Source organism: Acanthochromis polyacanthus, chromosome 12, assembly GCF_021347895.1.
Source record: "Acanthochromis polyacanthus isolate Apoly-LR-REF ecotype Palm Island chromosome 12, KAUST_Apoly_ChrSc, whole genome shotgun sequence".
NCBI classification, from domain to species: Eukaryota; Metazoa; Chordata; class Actinopteri; family Pomacentridae; genus Acanthochromis; species Acanthochromis polyacanthus.
In genome coordinates, this window is record NC_067124.1 from 28,726,261 (window position 1) to 28,743,023 (window position 16,763).

The following is a 16,763-nucleotide window of genomic DNA, read 5'->3' on the forward strand; positions in this document are numbered from 1 at the left end:
GACTAACAAAGCCGCGCTGAGAGTCAGAGGCGAAGTACACTAAAATGCGTGCTTACAAATCGGAGAAAAATGTGAAAAAATAGACACACCAATTGGAAATTGTACTAAACTACGACAAAGAACACTTAAAGCCTATAAGTCCCCCTCTGTGGTTGTGAAATTTTGTTGTTCACTCAGTACATTTTTGAATACATCGAAGTCTGCTGTGTGTATTATAAGCCATTCCCTACTTCAAGCCATACGCATTTCATGTTTTATCTCAGCAGTCATGCTGTGTTTGTGAAGATGTTGGATTAAAAAAAGTCTCTAGACAAACTCATACTTTCCACCAGTATGCAATACTGTACAAGATACTTTATTTTCTGGAAGAAGCTAACAGTGGACTGTAACATAAAACTCAAATATGCAAACAGTCTGGTGGCAGATTTACATACATGGCACATAAAGAAATGCATCTTATTTATTCTCCATGCATTCAATTTAGAATATAGAGCAAATAATAAGTGGCGATACACAGCTGATATCCGGTGTTTAATAAAAGGGTCCATAACTGGTTCATTTTCTCCCAACCAAACTGGAAGGAAAGAGATTGTTTTAATGTATCACACCAGCCCTTCTTCACTATAACCATCAGAATTCTGACAGGGTTTAGCCAACATTAATTAGACCAGGTAATTATCTCAGCCCAGTCTGAGGAAGAAGATATCATGCTCAAAGTGGCTGCTCACCCCTGCCCTGCCCTGCCAGACGGACATGCTGCTATTCATCTAAAAATTCATTTTTGGGAACTTTTGTGTCTTGATATCTTTTGATGTTGAAGTCGGCAGCATTTTCAGGCCTCATTATGGAGTTCCTGACCCATGGCGCAGCTAAGCATGTCATGCGAAACAGGGAGACGCCTGAATCAGAAGCTGACTTTATCCAAATATGTTTCAACTCAGATTGTTATTCACAGAACTGAATGTACTACAGGGAATCATGTCAGTTTAGAAGGGTGTGTTAATGTAATGTTTTAATGTGATAAACCTCATTAACCTGCTTTTTTTCCCACAGTAATCACACCTATCACTGCAGACACTTATAAAAAAACACAAAAAAACTTCAACACTGGCTCTGTTTTATTCAGACGTCCAAGTACACACAAAGCAGATAATCACTCATTTTTATCTTTTTACATCTGTTTTTTTTCCTATGTCAAAATGCCAGCTGTGATATTCCTGTATTTTAAAAGACACAAATAATATACAGACGGTGGCTTGTCTCTATAAATCATTGGCTTGTCTCCATAAATCATTTATTTCTCAACAGAAATGCAATCAGTCTCATCGTGGGTCATCAGCTGGATTCCATGCTCAGCAGTGATAGCAACACTCACAGTTAGTCCATGTCAAAGATCCAACAACTAGCGGCTGATTTTAAGAAGAAGCATCGAAACAACCATGCATATTTTAAACATCGCATGTGTTGAAGTGTCTCCAATTTTCTACATGGATTAAAAATAGTCTTACAAGTAACACAGTTGCACCGTTGACCTTTTCTCAGGAGCGAGCAGGAACTCTGATGTTGGCTTCATCTCTTGAATGTATCGTGCCAACAAATCAGTCAAAGTCACTTAAACCAGTACCAGTTTCTACTGGTACTGGAAGTTGCTATGATAGATGCCTCACATAAAACTGTAGCTCAGGGTTGGGGGTGAAGGAGGAGGCACCCACCCTGAGAGTCTCCCGAGGGCCGGTGTGATCAGATGTTCCTGCAGCAGGGTTTCTTCTCCTCTGCGTTTTCTGCTCTGTGGCTGTTCAGGGACACTGCGCTGATGGAGCCTCGAACTACTGCCTTACTCCTCACCTTTTTGTGAATCTCTGTGGTGCGAAATATTTTAAAAATTTACACGATGGTGACTTAGTGCTCTGACTTTGGTACCAAAACAAAGCACATATGCCACTTATTTAGCCTTCCAGGGTGCTCAAAAGTTCTCTAAAAAAAGGATAAAAACATCATCCAAAAACCAGTCAAAGGTGTTTCCAACCAAAGCAGTCAATCAAATGGCTGCCTAGGCACAACCAGAGGTCATTCCATTTAGACTTTCTCTAAAATGCAATGAGCTGCCGAGCTGGAATGTCTGACTATGTGAGATTAAATTCAGAACCACACTGTGTGTTCGTCTGGTTGCATGTTCATAGGAATATGCGGACATAATATACATGCTTTGGAAAAGAAAGACAGGAGGACAACAACATTCATATTCATTTATGTCAGAAAACTGAAAAAAAAGTTCAATGTTTACAACAACAACAAAAAAAGAATTACCTGCTAAGACATTAGTGAAAGCTGCTTCCACATTAGTCGATTCCAAGGCTGAGGTCTCCAGGAACAAAATGTCTTTCTTTTCTGAATAATACAAATAAAATATGTTATTTGTTAAATTCACCCCTTTTACGTTTTGTCATATTGTGTCACAAGTTGCACAGTCAGACTGCTGATGTTCTAATTTCAAATCCTCAAAGAAAAATGGGGAGTTTCAGAACCTCATATATGCTCTAGAAGGTATCAAGGGATCTACTCTCACCACTTAATGAAAACCATGATTGCAAGATTTTAAATAAAAAAACCTAATTTTGTGATTTAGACAAGCCTTTGAGGTCGCAAACTTTATTTTTGATAAGTTGGGTTGATATGATAATGTTGTTAATTGCACCTAATATTGTGTGCAATTTGAAAAAAATGCAGTAGTTGATTTAAAACTATATTAAATTTGACGTAACTTCATGAAATTGACTTGTTAACATTTTCTGCAGTTTAAGGTCAGGATTTCATGTCTCCTTCCCTACCAATTTAACACTGGAGCAACTTCAGTTTATTTGAAATATGCTCAACTAAAAACTTGTGTTCGATTTGTAATTTACTGTACATTTGATTGTAGTGGAAGAGCTAAGTAATTGCTTAACTAAAACATTTTTTTAGTGTTTGAAATTATTGCAATCCATACATAAAATTACAAATTTCTTTAAAATAGCATGCATATACTAGTTAAAACAGCTAATTTTTAATGAATACTCAATTTAAAACTTGTGTTTATGCTGCCAATCATTCAATAAGCTGACTGTCAAGGAAAAGCTAATTCCCCTAACTCACTGCACTTTGTCGGTTGAACATACTTTCATTAGAATTCAAAAAGACTGAATCAAACTGGTGTGTTTTTTTGTTGCTTTAATTGAAACTAATCAAAGAAGCGCCACATTTCTGACCATGAAGGACCAACAGACAAGAATTTGATTTGATTTTGTGCACAGACACATTGACGGCTCACACACTTTGGCAAGCAGACTAATATAAATACTCAATAATTATCAGAAATTGAGTTTCCATTGACCAGTTCAGAACATATGCTTGAGTTGGAATTAGTCCAACATTTGGCTGGGATGAGAATGCTCAGGAAACTGAACTCTGGTATGAGCAATGCCTCTCACCCACTACACAATATGGAGGTGTTTAGGCAGAGCATCTTCATCCACAGACTCATCCCTCCTCAGTGCAGGTCTGAGCAAAAAGTCCTTCCAGTTGCAGTCAGGCTTTTCAATTCACATTAATATTTTAATGTACGATTTATATGCTGCGCGTTTGTTTTAACTTTTAGATTTTTTTTTCTAACTTATGGTCATGACTATTAGTGTTGGTGTTCTGTTGGGTTTGAGGGTTGTCTGTGTGTTAACATGCTACTCTAACAAAACAATTTCCTATAAAGGATCAATTAAGTATTATTCTATTCCATTCCATACGCACTGATTTTCTACTTGGAGATAACATTTGCTGATTCTGTACTTGCAAAGTCTTTGGCCTCCTCGGTGGGCACAGATCTCTCTGACTCCAGGTCAGTCTTGTTGCCCACCAGCATTACCACGATGTCAGGGTCGGCGTGGTCGTACAGCTCCTTCAGCCAGCGCTCCACACTCTCATAGGTGAGGTGTTTGGTGATGTCGTACACCAGCAAGGCTCCAACAGCACCTCTGTAGTACCTGTACCAGAGGACACTGACTTTATAGATGCTCCGTATGTTACAGATAGCTGCCTGAAAGTGTTGTAATAAATACGTAAAATTGTTCAGTGAAAGTCAACATCAACAACCTTCATGATGCTCCAAAAGGTGGGAAAAATTGCAGTTCCTAAAATGGCCACATGAGGTTGTTTCTAATAGTCTGTTTATCTCCATAGACCTCCATGGTAAAATGTCCCACTTTACAGCAAAAACACACACGTTTAAAGCCAGGTACAAACAAAGTATTTTGGCCTCTATAGCTAATTTTCTCAATCATTGCAACAGTACAGTAGGTGAATTTTTATGACACATCCATTTGAATTGAATTAAGGCTGAAAGTTCTTCATAATTAAGGATACAGTGAGGAGATGCCTGTACATCCTCATAGCACCTCCAGGGAATCTTCTCAACCCCAGATCTTCTATTCTTCAGATGCATTTTAGGAAGTGAGGCATCAATCAAGACGTTACACTAAGACTGTTTTCCAATTGACAGGACAAGGAAACAAGGAGCTTAAAACAGAGAAATGGGTCTTTTGGCAGCAGCAGATTTTTTTGGGATCATTTGGACAGAAGCACAAACAAGCTATAAACAACACTTTCCTATAATTCTTTTTTTTGCCTTCCTAAATCAATTTCAATACCATTATTTCTCACGTTCATCAACAACGTATGACCACAACTCTCAGGCTTGAAGAAAAAAAACGTGATAAAATACTCCACTCTCGTTAAACCTCTGCTTTGGTCTTTACCGACTCTTGAGAGTAATATTTGTCTCTTTGGTGGATATAAATTCTAACTTTGTCTGCCTGCAGTGTGCAGTGTTTTTGTGGGGAAAAAAAGTACTATACGAGCATTAAAAGTACACTAAAAGACTTACTTTACTCTAAAAAGCAAAGTCAAGTGATAGTTCAGTGTGGGTTCACTACTACAAGTGACTGCTTTCACATTACTTATAGTCATTTTATCCATTACTATAATAGGAAATGTAGACTTTAGCTGATTCGTTGAGAAGAAAAAAGTAAAAAAGCAATTTATCCTGCTGTCAGAAGAAAAATAATGATGCAGATTACTCTGAAGTTATGAACCAATCAATACATCGTTCACAGTTACATTTCTGCTCCTCTGTTCCTGCAGCATAATTAATTCCCCTTTAATAGGTTTTAGCTGCTTGTTACAGCACAAATGGGGAATTCCATGGGAGTGAGAATTTGCATAGTGGAATAAGTCGGCAAGTAATTACTCCAAAAGCCAAGCTGTCAGAAAAGAGCTAATCCAGCAGTGTAGCATATCCTCCAATTTTTCCATGTCTTAAAAATAAAACTGACATGGTTCTATTGTTTTAAAACCAGTTTCAACACTGTTAATCCTTCTAGTTTAATTAAAAGGGAAAAAAAGAATGAATCAGCGGCGCCCTCAGATAGACCCATTGAGGGCTGAGTGCTCAAACCAATGTCTCTGCTGCAACCAGCTGCATTTTGGAAGCTGATTGCGCCAGTCGGAAACTGACTGGAGACAAGACTGTGCTGGTGGTTTTTCAGGTCATGTGGGATGAAGCTGAGGATCAGTGCCTGTCTTCACGTGTGTTTTGGCTGATAACAGCACCACCTTAAGATGCCGACATACAGGTTGCTCAACAAGTATGGAGCAAGAGAACAAGCTTTAGATGTCTTTACCACCTGTGTGGGCAGTTTGAAAGTGCAGTAGAAAGAAATGCAGTTTGGGAAAGTCAGACTTTACGTATTCCTAGTTGCATGAGGAAGGTTCTTATGCACAAATAAAAGAATGACACAATGTATATGCAATGCAATCATCCTGTCTCAGCTAATTGTGTCTTTACAGTGCCAGTATTCAGCCCCTGAAGAGGTTTTCCCCTTTTACTGCTTTTTTATTTTTATTTCTGTGTCGCTTTGGCTACATGTCATTACCTTTCTGGAAAACAAACCTTCTATTAAGTTGCAGTTCTCTTGCAGGTTGTCCTCCAGGATTTCCCTATCCTTTGATACATTCATTTTACCTTTACAAGCTTTCCAGGATCTGCTGCCGAGACGCATCCCTACATCATGATGCTGCCACCACCGTGCTTCACAGTGGGGATAGTGCATTTGTGATGATGTGAAGTGTTTGGTGTCCGCCAAACATTGTGTTTACTTCAATGACCAAAAAGCTCAAATTCAGTCAACAGTCTGTTAACTTATCACAAAGACTAGAACCAGGGGAGAGTTAGCTTGTTCTGTCCAAAGGTAAAATAAATCTGCCTACCAGCACATCAGCATGTCTGCTGGCTTGCTGGACCAACCGCCAAACAATCAGCAGAGAGTCTAGGAGGTTACTGGAAATTATCTGACACATAAATACCCATATTATGCCTTGTCCTCCAAAAAGGTTATCAGTAATGCCACAGACAAAACAAAAGTGACAAAATGAAAAGAACTGAAAATAATACATGAGGTTGCATTTACTCGAACAGATTAGACTTTTTTCTTTTTTGGTAAGAAATGGCCAAAAATAACTGGAAAAATGTATATTTCTATCAAAAGGGGTAAAATGGATTTTATATTTATATAAAGCAGGTATGTGGGTGTGGGGTATTTGTACTCACGCAGAAGTTATGGCCCGGTATCGCTCCAGGCCGGCCGTGTCCCAGATCTGGGCCTTGATGGTGAAGCCACTGAGCTGCACTGTCCGTGTGCTGAACTCCACTCCGATGGTTGTACGGCTGTCATGGTTGAACTCGTTTTTGGTGAAGCGGGACAACAGATTGCTCTTTCCTACACCAGATTCCCCTATTAGAACCACTGTAGACAATAGGGAACCATGCAGTTAGAGTTCAGTTCTTTGGGTTGGTTTGATTGTTGCAAAGTTACACCAACAAAAAGAATTATTTACAGAGCCAATCCTGTGACACCCACTGCATCCTTTGATTGAGGCCTTTAGTCTAGGTGTGTCTTTCTTAGTTGCTCCATAAATTTGCAGACTTAGTCATTTGGGATCAGGTTGATTACATCATTAGGCAAGATGTAATTGTTTTAATACTCTGAAGTACAAACAGTTTCTGGGCGTTGATTTGCTCCACTCAGATTTTTAATTACTGTAGGTTTATCTTTCACTGCAATATGAAGTCTTGCACCTCTATGGAAACAGCACAACAATGATTGGAAGTAAAGGAATTTCTTAGATTATTTATTTTACAAAAAATAAATAAACTTGGGATCATTACAGACAGCACGCTTCCTAGTGTCCACAGGTGGTATTAATATTGGAAAAAAAAAAATGGCTCTACATTCTATAGACATTTTACTGCTTACATTTTTACAGCCGTAACAAATTGTGTTTTTCACACTACTGTGGACATTAACTGTAGAGGGATGTTTCACCATGCTGAATGTATCTTCCACCAAGTTGCTGACCATTTTACCCACTGTATAACATTTCTGTGCCATGCTGGACAGTGGAAACATCCTCTGCAGTTCACCTGATAACACTCTTTTTTCATAGAGTCCAATTGGGCAAACATTTTACTTTTGGCGAATTTTTACGTGAAACCTGTAGCATAAAGTGATGCTTTATGCTACAGGTAAACCTTTATTTCCAGATGAAATCACACATCAAATATAAGTTGAGAACCCTCTTGATTTGTTGTGTTTCCACAGGTTCTGGCTCTGATAAATTGTGTCATTTTGAGGATTTTTCATAAGATAATTTGCCTTCCCTACTCATCAGCTAGTTTTGCAGTTCATAGTGTTAATTAAAATAATGAAAATAATGCAGATAGATCACATATAATGCTACATATCACCTTTGTAGCTGTACCTGACTGGGGCATAAATAACCATCTTGTGGAGTTTGGGTATATCCCACCAGATCAGATGCCAGTCGTAAAACACACTGCTCTTTTTTTTTTTTTTTTTTAACATTTAGACAGCAGTAAATGAGGGTGGCCAGGCTTAGGACAATGTTTTCATTTATGCATGAAACTGTGTAGCACAGCAATTTGAAATAGTTGGTCAGTTGTGCCTATTTACTCTTATCCACTGTAGTTTCTTCTACATCTGTCAACTCTGTTTATAAGACGCTCACTTCTTCTGTTGCAAAACCGAAAACCACAAGCGAACCTTTGTTTCTGGAAATACAACAGTCTGTAAGGCGAGTCCAATTCAGGTGGAACAAGTTCAGCTGCTACTTCCTTTAATGCTGGTCAGAGGAACCTACCTACCTGCTGGGTAAACAGGATCAGAGCTAACACTGACACCCCCTGTGCAGAATTCAGTGACTAATGTTTGGCTTTCAGTTGTTAGTAGTGACTCAAACAGAAAAAAAAAAAAAAAGGCTTGGTTTAATTGGCACTAAGAGGGAAGTATAACCACACCGTGAAAACAGAGAGGGGATCTGTGCACAAGTGGATAAGACTCAGTCACAGCTCATTGCTGAGGCGTGTTTTGCTACAGATCTAATAATCCACACTGTTTTGACATCTCCAAAGACGTTAATTATGGAGTTTGGGTGTGATGAGAGTTTAAAAAATGTTTGGACATTCAGGGGAACTCCATTATTTGCTTTCTTACAGAAGATTGTTTCAACACACAACTAACATGTCGTTAGAAACAGAAGATTTAATTTGAGAGTGAATTTGCGTTTGCATTCTCGGTTATTCAGCTACTACAACAACACAACTTCAAACCATTTGAGCCACAACGACAGTCAGTGAAAGAAGAAAGTAATTATTACTAGAGTACAAGTTTTTATTACTTTTGTATTTTTCAGTTGAACAGATTATATATGTAATATGTGATCAGTTCAAAAAATGTGCATTTTGATAGAATAAAATACCCAACAGTTAGTTACAACTATAACATTTCTGATGGAACTTGCCGTCGGCTATTGCTGCTACCGGCTGTTATCCTGTTTGCTCCTATTAACACCTGATGGATTCATTTGGCTCTTGTTAGATTCTATAGGTTCCTGTTAGCACTTGATGGCTCCTTTCAGCTACAATAATATCTGTTAGTCCATGATGTTTCTTGTTAGCTTCAGAGAGCACCTGTTAGTTCATTAATTCTGACACTTGCATTCGAAACTGCAAAGGAAACAGTTTCTTCCTACCTGAACTCTCTCATTCAAGTCTACACTCCCTCCTGCTCACTACGTTTGGTCAACAAAAGGCGGCTGATACAACCACCACAACAGGGCCGGTCGATAGCTAGACTCTTCTCTTCTGTGGTTCCCTATTGGTGGAGTTACAAAACTCTGTTTGATCTGCAGAACCCCTCTCAGTCTTAAAGAAAAGATTAAAAACCCAGCTCTTCACTGAACACCGTTGCACTTAGGCCGCAAAAATAAATAAATAAATAACTCCTATTACATCTGCACTGCCTGGAGGCACCAAAGTTCTATTATCACATCTGAACTTGTTTTATGGCATGTATCCAGGCTGTTTTCTCCTGACTGGATCCTTGCTTCTGTAGTACCTATTCTCAGATATATGTCGCTTTGGATAAAATGCGCCTGCTAAATGAAATTGTAGAATTATTGGCGTTGTAAGTTACCAATAGGACCTGTTAGCTCGTGCTGGCTTCTGTTAGATACAGACAGTACTTTTAGCTACTGATAACTCATATTAGCTATGGATAGCAACTTTAGCTTCTTATGGCTCCTGTTTGCTACAGATACCTGTTAGCTGCTTACACTTTCTGGTAAGCACACTCCAAGCTTCTTTTGATTAATATTAGCTACAACTAGCACCTGTTAACCTTTTATGACTACTGTTAGCTGCAGATAGCAGCTCTTTGCTCCTTCGGGCTGCTGTCTGCTACATAAAACACCTGCTAGCTCCTGATGGCTTGTGCTACTGTGAATTGAGCTGCACATTTTCTATCATTTATCTGGGTTTTCAAAACTGTGAGATGGATTTTGCAAAAATTTTACAGAGGAAAAACAACACGAATGACCCTGAAGGATGGTAAATATTTTTGCACATTGGCACAGTCAGTAAGCTCCAATTTGACAACATGTATCCTTTGTTGAATCTGTTATAATATTTCAATAATATAAATATGATACCTGTTTTTCATCCATTATTTTAGATTTTACCTAAGTGTGAAGGTCCAGCATGTGACTGCTGAGAAAATATTCCCACCACAAGATCTATTTTTATAGATGTTTAGGAATTTTCAAACATATCACATGATCCTCATTAGCAGTTTATGCCACTTTAGATGTTCAAATCTACATCTTAATCTGCTGATAAAAATCGTGATTTAAAATGTCAGAACAGTTACTAATTTAACCTTGTGGTGAGTCTGTTTTCTTAATGTTTTTCTTTTCTTTTCAAGGTTTGAGGAAGAATTTTGAGCCTCACCATTTAAACTAACAGTGGCGAGAACTTAAGACGTTCAGAAAATATAAACATTTTGGCATGAACAATTCAACACCAGGGCTAACTCCATGTGCTGCTGAGGATTTTATGATGTGATTGAAAGCTCCTGAACACCTAATAAATGTTTGCTCAGCCATTTCCAACAATCAGCACCAATCAGAGGTTGACAAATCATTAATTTGCTTTTTTACATCCTTGCAAAACACACATTTTTCCTCAACGCCTGCTGATTCACATAAACTAAAAAGCACAGCTAACTTGTAGACTTGCGGTATGTTTAACCTGAGCTGATGTCTAAGCTCGCTGCAAAGAATATTTGACAGGTTGCTCTGCTTTGGCTTGCTTTATGTTATTGTTCACTGTGCTGCTTGTTTTCTAGTGGGTGAGCTGCTTCCTCCCTTTTCTCCTCCACTACTGAGTAACTTCTTAAGCAAACAATATCCCTGGTTTCTATGGCAATCCAGGACAAGCGGCCCTCAAGTGCTACGCTGGTCTGGTTTGTTGATCCTGAGGAAGTGGGGAAGAACTTGATGCATCGAGTGAGACTTAAAATTTCTCTCTGTTTGCTTCCATGACCTTCAGGACTGTAATATATTTGCACACAGTACAGCTGCTGGTCAAAAGTACAGTCCACACAGTAAATATTCACATTTAGAGGAAAATGTGCTAATATCTCACAGTTAATACCAAAACAATGAGCAATTGCAGTTTCAAAGATGTGCAGTATTGTTCATGGGTATTTATAAGTTAGATTTAAACAACTGACCTCCTTATTTTAGACAACAGCTCAGACGTGAATACAATCCTGTACAATATTGCTTAAATGTTGAATGATTCAAAATCTTATCACTTCACAATAATTGTAATGTTTCTAAGTTGAACAGCAATGTATTTGCATTTATGACAAATAAACAAACGCTGTAGAAAGACGAAGTGAATCCACATGTGATTACAGAAACTAAACTGAGTTCATCTGTAATTTCTAGGCAACCTAACTGCATGTCTATCTGCATCTCTGCATCATTGCTCCACTATTCTCAGAAGACCAATGGTGACCAACTAAAAATCAGTGAATCACGCCTTCAGCAGTAATCAGGAGGTAAAGAATGAGCCACAGTGCCGCTAATCAGAGCTGCAGTGGTTGTTCCTGTAAAATAACTCCACAGACAATGGACTACTTTCACAGTGCAATAGCGTGAAGGACAGTTCACAACATCAACCTGTATGGACAGAGGACAAAAATAGACACCTTGCTTGCTATATGGCACCAAACTACAGAATTGAACTTTCTTAAAAAACACGAAAAGAAGCCTGATGAACGCTGGGAGCACATTCTTTGCTCAGATGAGACTAAAAAAAACTTGTCAGCCTGAGATGGTTGTCTGCTTGAACCTGACCAGGACCACCACAGCGAATGCATGGTCCTGGCAGTGAAGCACGGAGGTGGGAGTGTGATGATACTGGACTGCTTGAGTGCAAAATGTGTTGGGAGATGACATTTATAGAGGCATCATGGATGTCTGTGGATAAGCCAAGATACTGTCTGACAAGATGAGTCCCAGTCAGTAGGAGCTTTAAGAAGAGGAATATTCCAGCATGAGAAAATCAGACAAGATTTTCTAAAGAAATTAAAAATGAGAACTACAACCTGGACAAGTATGTGGCCTGACTTGAATTCAACAGAACACTGTTCGTGAAAGTCTAAGCAATTGTTTGAAATTAGACATGGCAACACTATGAACGCCAGTACATCCAAACTTTCAATCACGAGGTAGCCTGCTTTAAAATATACCGTGCTTTACTGTCTATTCTTCACTAAGTGGAACAATAATTTACAATATGAACACTGTGCTGTATTGAAGAAGACTTGAAAGTAGCCATTGAGACTACAAACTGATCAGGAAAATGTTTACTGAGCTAATGGATCACTTGAAGATTAGGGTCTGTTTCTGGACATCTAATACACTCAGACTTCATTTACAAACAGAAGAGACACGTGTTGGCTGTTAGTAAAAATAAAGGTTGCCTTTGGCTTAAATTTACAGATCCAGAGGCTACATCAACCCCCAGTACACAGTCAATGTTAAATCACAACCTTTGCACATAAATTTTGTTAATTTATGGTGTAAGATAAACGCCACCTCAATCTAGCTTTAGTATTCTAGCAGTGTTAACCTTGAAAGTTGGCCTGACACTGCCGTTTATATTACTGTGTTTACTGAGACTGTGAAGATTTCAATAAAGTTTATTCAATCGGATGGCAGTTTAATGCTATGAATGAGATGCAATCCTAATGAGTGCCTTCACTGTTAAATTAACAATTCCAGCCAGTTAGACACTTTAAATTTTATCAATGTTTGGGGAAAGAAAATACAAAAACGGTCATTTCTTTCATTATTTCTGCTTTCTGGAAACTTACCAAACCCTGAATACAAAACCAAGCTTCATACTGAACCATAAATATTCTGTGCATGCACACCTTGTGGTAATTACTGAGTATTAGCCAAATGCTCACTAATTACCTCCGCCAAGGAGGTTATGTGACACCCGGCGTTTGTGTGTCTGTCTGTCTGTCTGTCTGTTAGCAAGATAACTCAAAAACGCCTGGGCAGATTCAGATGAAATTTTGAGGGGATGTAGACTATGGTAAGAGGAAGAGCTGATTTAATTTTGGTGGCAATGCGGAAAGGATCCTGGATTCTGGATCACTTTGAATTTTTTAGTATGTTTTAGTATGTGGTCCACAATAGGACAAAAACATCATAGGTTAGTATGTTGTCCACCAATCCAGATAGCTCAACTGGTTAAGAAGGTGATTCGTAAACAGAACTGTGTCAGAGATGCAGGTTTGATTCCAGCTCATGATCCTTTACTGCATGGGTTTCCTGTTTTTCTCTCTATCCTTGGCGGAGGTCTGCACTCTCTGAGTGCTTTTCTAGTTAATACTGATACTACTAGGTCACATGTCAATGCTAGCAGTTTCCCCCCCGTAAGGATCTAAAATTGGCACTGTCAGTGTCTTACTCGATTAATGTTGATATATTCCTCTATTTTCTTTAAATCCTTATCCTAGTTATTGAGAATCCACTCCATGAGATTATAGTTTTTAGAATTCTAAACAACACAGGTGCAATGCAGCTTCAGAACAGGAAGTCATTGGTACTCATGTTAAACATTAAGCATCCCAGATACCCGGAAACTGAAAGGAAAGCTCCTCTACTGACGGAAATGTCAAATATTTGTTAAAGTGCTCTCACCTTAAAATCTGAGTAGAAAACACATTTTCAGAACAACAATCTCAGAACATAAATCAGCCATCAGATGTGCAGATGTTTTCTCCTGCTGCTCAGCACTGGTGGAGGATGCATTCAGACCCTTTACTAAAATAAAAGTACCAATATAGGAGTAAAAAGTGAAAAATACTTCATTGCAAATAAAACTCAGGATACTGGTTACAGTCTTAGGTTTTTGGATATCTGCAAACTAATAACTGATCTCATGCAGACTGTAAAAAATCATGAGCTAAACAAAATATATGATCAGATTTTAACAGAAAGGAAACCAATGTTATTGCAATGTGATTCTTCAGTTTTTAAAACAAACTACTTCAGTTTTCTTGGCATTGAGAAAGACAATAATCTGATATTTACATCTCAAGGTGTAAAAATTTTAAAACTACCAGGATTCTAACTAAGTGAAGGGCATCGTTTTCTGTGTTATTATCATTCAATTCAACAGGATTTGGACTTTTTGAAAGATACTCTGCTATAGAAACTTCTCAGACTCACACAAGACAAAAACCTGCATTTTTGGGGGATACACACTCCACGTGATCTCAGTATTATTCAGTTGTGAATAGATTTGTCTTTGTATATATATGATTATGTGCAGTAGCAACACAGGCTTTAACGTCATATTGCCAATAGCACTGATGAGATTGACCCATAATGTTGGACAAAAGAAAATGGTTCTCCTGATTGTGAAATAGCCACTAAGTATGGGCATATAACAGTGGCATAATCTGGACTAGAACACAATTTCCCTCAGAACACAAACCAGCCGAGGCTACTTCATTCCCCGGGTATAGCTGAGCAGGGGGTTAATGTGGCCTGTTACACCTGCCAGGGATGTTATTAAACCATTCAGCTCCTGAGCTGCTCCAAAACCATTGAGGTGCATTGATTATGTGTGACTTTGTGCCATATGAATGAATCTGACTGCCTAAGTGATGCTGTTTGATGTTTTGGACAGTTATCTCGATTTCTCCGCCCTCTCACCTTCCATCTGCTGCCTTTTATCAGCTTTAAGTGTCCAAATCACTGAACCTGAACTTTCATGTGTCGCACTTTGTAAGAGGCCTCTGGTTTCTTTAGAAGCTGCGTATAACATCATTTCTCTGCTGTGAAGGCTGAGTGCAGACTGAATCGAGTAAGTAGTGCAAGGTGAAGACATGCAAAGTGCTTTTAATCATTATATGTGAGGGATAATGATTGCACTATCTGAAACCAGGAACTGTGCGTTGCAGTAAGCAGGAATCCAAGTTCACATCCTAATCTGAACAATAGCCCGCATTATGCATGTACCTTTTTACACTCACCTGAAGGAAAAACCTCAAAACAATTCTAGTTTAAAACAGCTGACTGACCTGCAAACATCCAGAGGCAGAACTATTAGTGGTTGTGTGCTACCAAAATCTATTGCATTCTGTTGACACACAGCACATATCCTCCTTCCTGGAAACTGCAAGTTAATAATAAACAAGGAAGTATTAAAGGGGCTTTACAGTGTGAAACCTTGAAGATACTCTTCTAACCAATCCAGTAAGAAGCAGATCACATACTCACCCTTAAAGACAAAGTTGTATGCTTCATCTGACCCCATGTTCTGTCCATTCAGCGTTGCCAGTCTGAGCTCAGGCTCTAAGAAGACGCTAAAAGCTACAAGTCCTCACGCCTCAGGGCTGCAGAAACTCATGAATGCCAGTCGCCAGCGCTCAGTGCCCTGCCTGAGTGAGGAGAGAGCTGGCTTGTTTGAACAGGACATGTATCCAGGCTGCTGTTGCTGCAGCAGGCGGAGTCAGAGCCGGGGAGTGGCGACGGGGGCGTGACTCAGGACTGGAGCAGGTTGGACAGGTGGGGCGACTGGACAGGTAGAGCTGAGGAGGACCGTGAGGCGCCTCCTGCTGGGTCAGGTTAGTGCATGCAGGTAGCAGCTTAGCGAGCAGCTCAGTCCTGATTAATGAGTCTCAGCAGGGAGAATAGCAGAAGAGCAGCTCGGGAACCATGAAACCGTCCCTGCTGAATTTACAGAATGTGAGCACATGCATGCTGGATTAGCCTTTCTGCCTCCCTCTGCCAATTAAAACCACCTCATAATACCTAATTATACCCCGGCCTGCTGTTCCCTCAGCATCATTTGTGTCTGCTGGCCTCCTGTTTCTTTTTTGTGATCATTATTTTTGACATTTATCGGACATTAAAGAATTCCAGAAAACCGACATTAGGTATGTCATGCAACACAGGTCCCATTTTGTTTTTCTTTTCACTCCTGTCACTGTGGAATCATTTTCACAGCAAAATAAAGTCCTACACTTGGATGGAAACAGGAAGCGAATTGTTCTTTCTGATGTTTCAAAGTTTTTATGGATTTTTTTGCTGTCCTTTAAAAATAATTAAATGAGCCTTTTTTTAATGCTTTGTCTCTTTTAAATCCTTCATTGTTTTTTTAATTGTTTCACTGTCTTTTCAAATGTTTTGTCTTTTCAAATGTATTTTTATTCTTTTTTTTTTTTTTACATTTTTTTCTAGTGTTTTGTTTTTTTAAGTGGTTTTTTTCTAATGGTTTTGTAAAAAAAAGTTCTTTTTTCTAATGTTTTATCACTTCTTAAAGTGTTTTATGTTGCTGTCTTTTTAATGTTTCAGTTTTAATCGGTGTTACGACCGGCTCTGTAGGCCGCAACAAAGGATGAAATACACAGAGGTTTAAGTGTCACAAAAAGATAGTTTATTGACAAAGAAACATAAGTATGGGGTGTGTCAGTGGGGGATCAGTGGTGTGTGAGGGTGTGTGGTGTTAGTGGGAAATGTGTGGTGCGAGTTGTCAGCGTAAAACAAAACCAAATTCTACCAAGGACCGCATGGCAGGCTGGAGATGTGGACCGGAGCAGCAAGGAGAGGCAGAGCAGAGCCAAAGGCAGAGACCGAGGCACAGAGTGTCAGAACGCGCTCTGTCTCAGCCAGCTGACTTCTACAACCTGATGCACGCAGCAGGTGTGGCCGGTTAGTTGATGACAGCTCCATCCAGTCAGAGACCTGCAAGAAGAGCAGCAGCAGACAGAGGCTCTGGTGCTGTAACA

General features: G+C 39.1%; 1 protein-coding gene across 1 annotated transcript; it reads right to left on the reverse strand.

Annotated features, from left to right (window-relative positions):
- Positions 1-1,100: 1,100 nt before the first annotated feature.
- Positions 1,101-16,118, reverse strand: LOC110954588 (ras-related protein Rab-25-like). The gene is made up of 5 exons (XM_022199180.2): positions 15,253-16,118; positions 6,635-6,830; positions 3,820-4,013; positions 2,308-2,388; positions 1,101-1,859 (listed from the first exon to the last, which is right to left on the reverse strand). Exons 1-5 carry the CDS (start codon positions 15,287-15,289, stop codon positions 1,741-1,743), a joined length of 627 nt encoding a protein of 208 aa, XP_022054872.1. The 5' UTR covers positions 15,290-16,118; the 3' UTR covers positions 1,101-1,740.
- Positions 16,119-16,763: the final 645 nt, after the last annotated feature.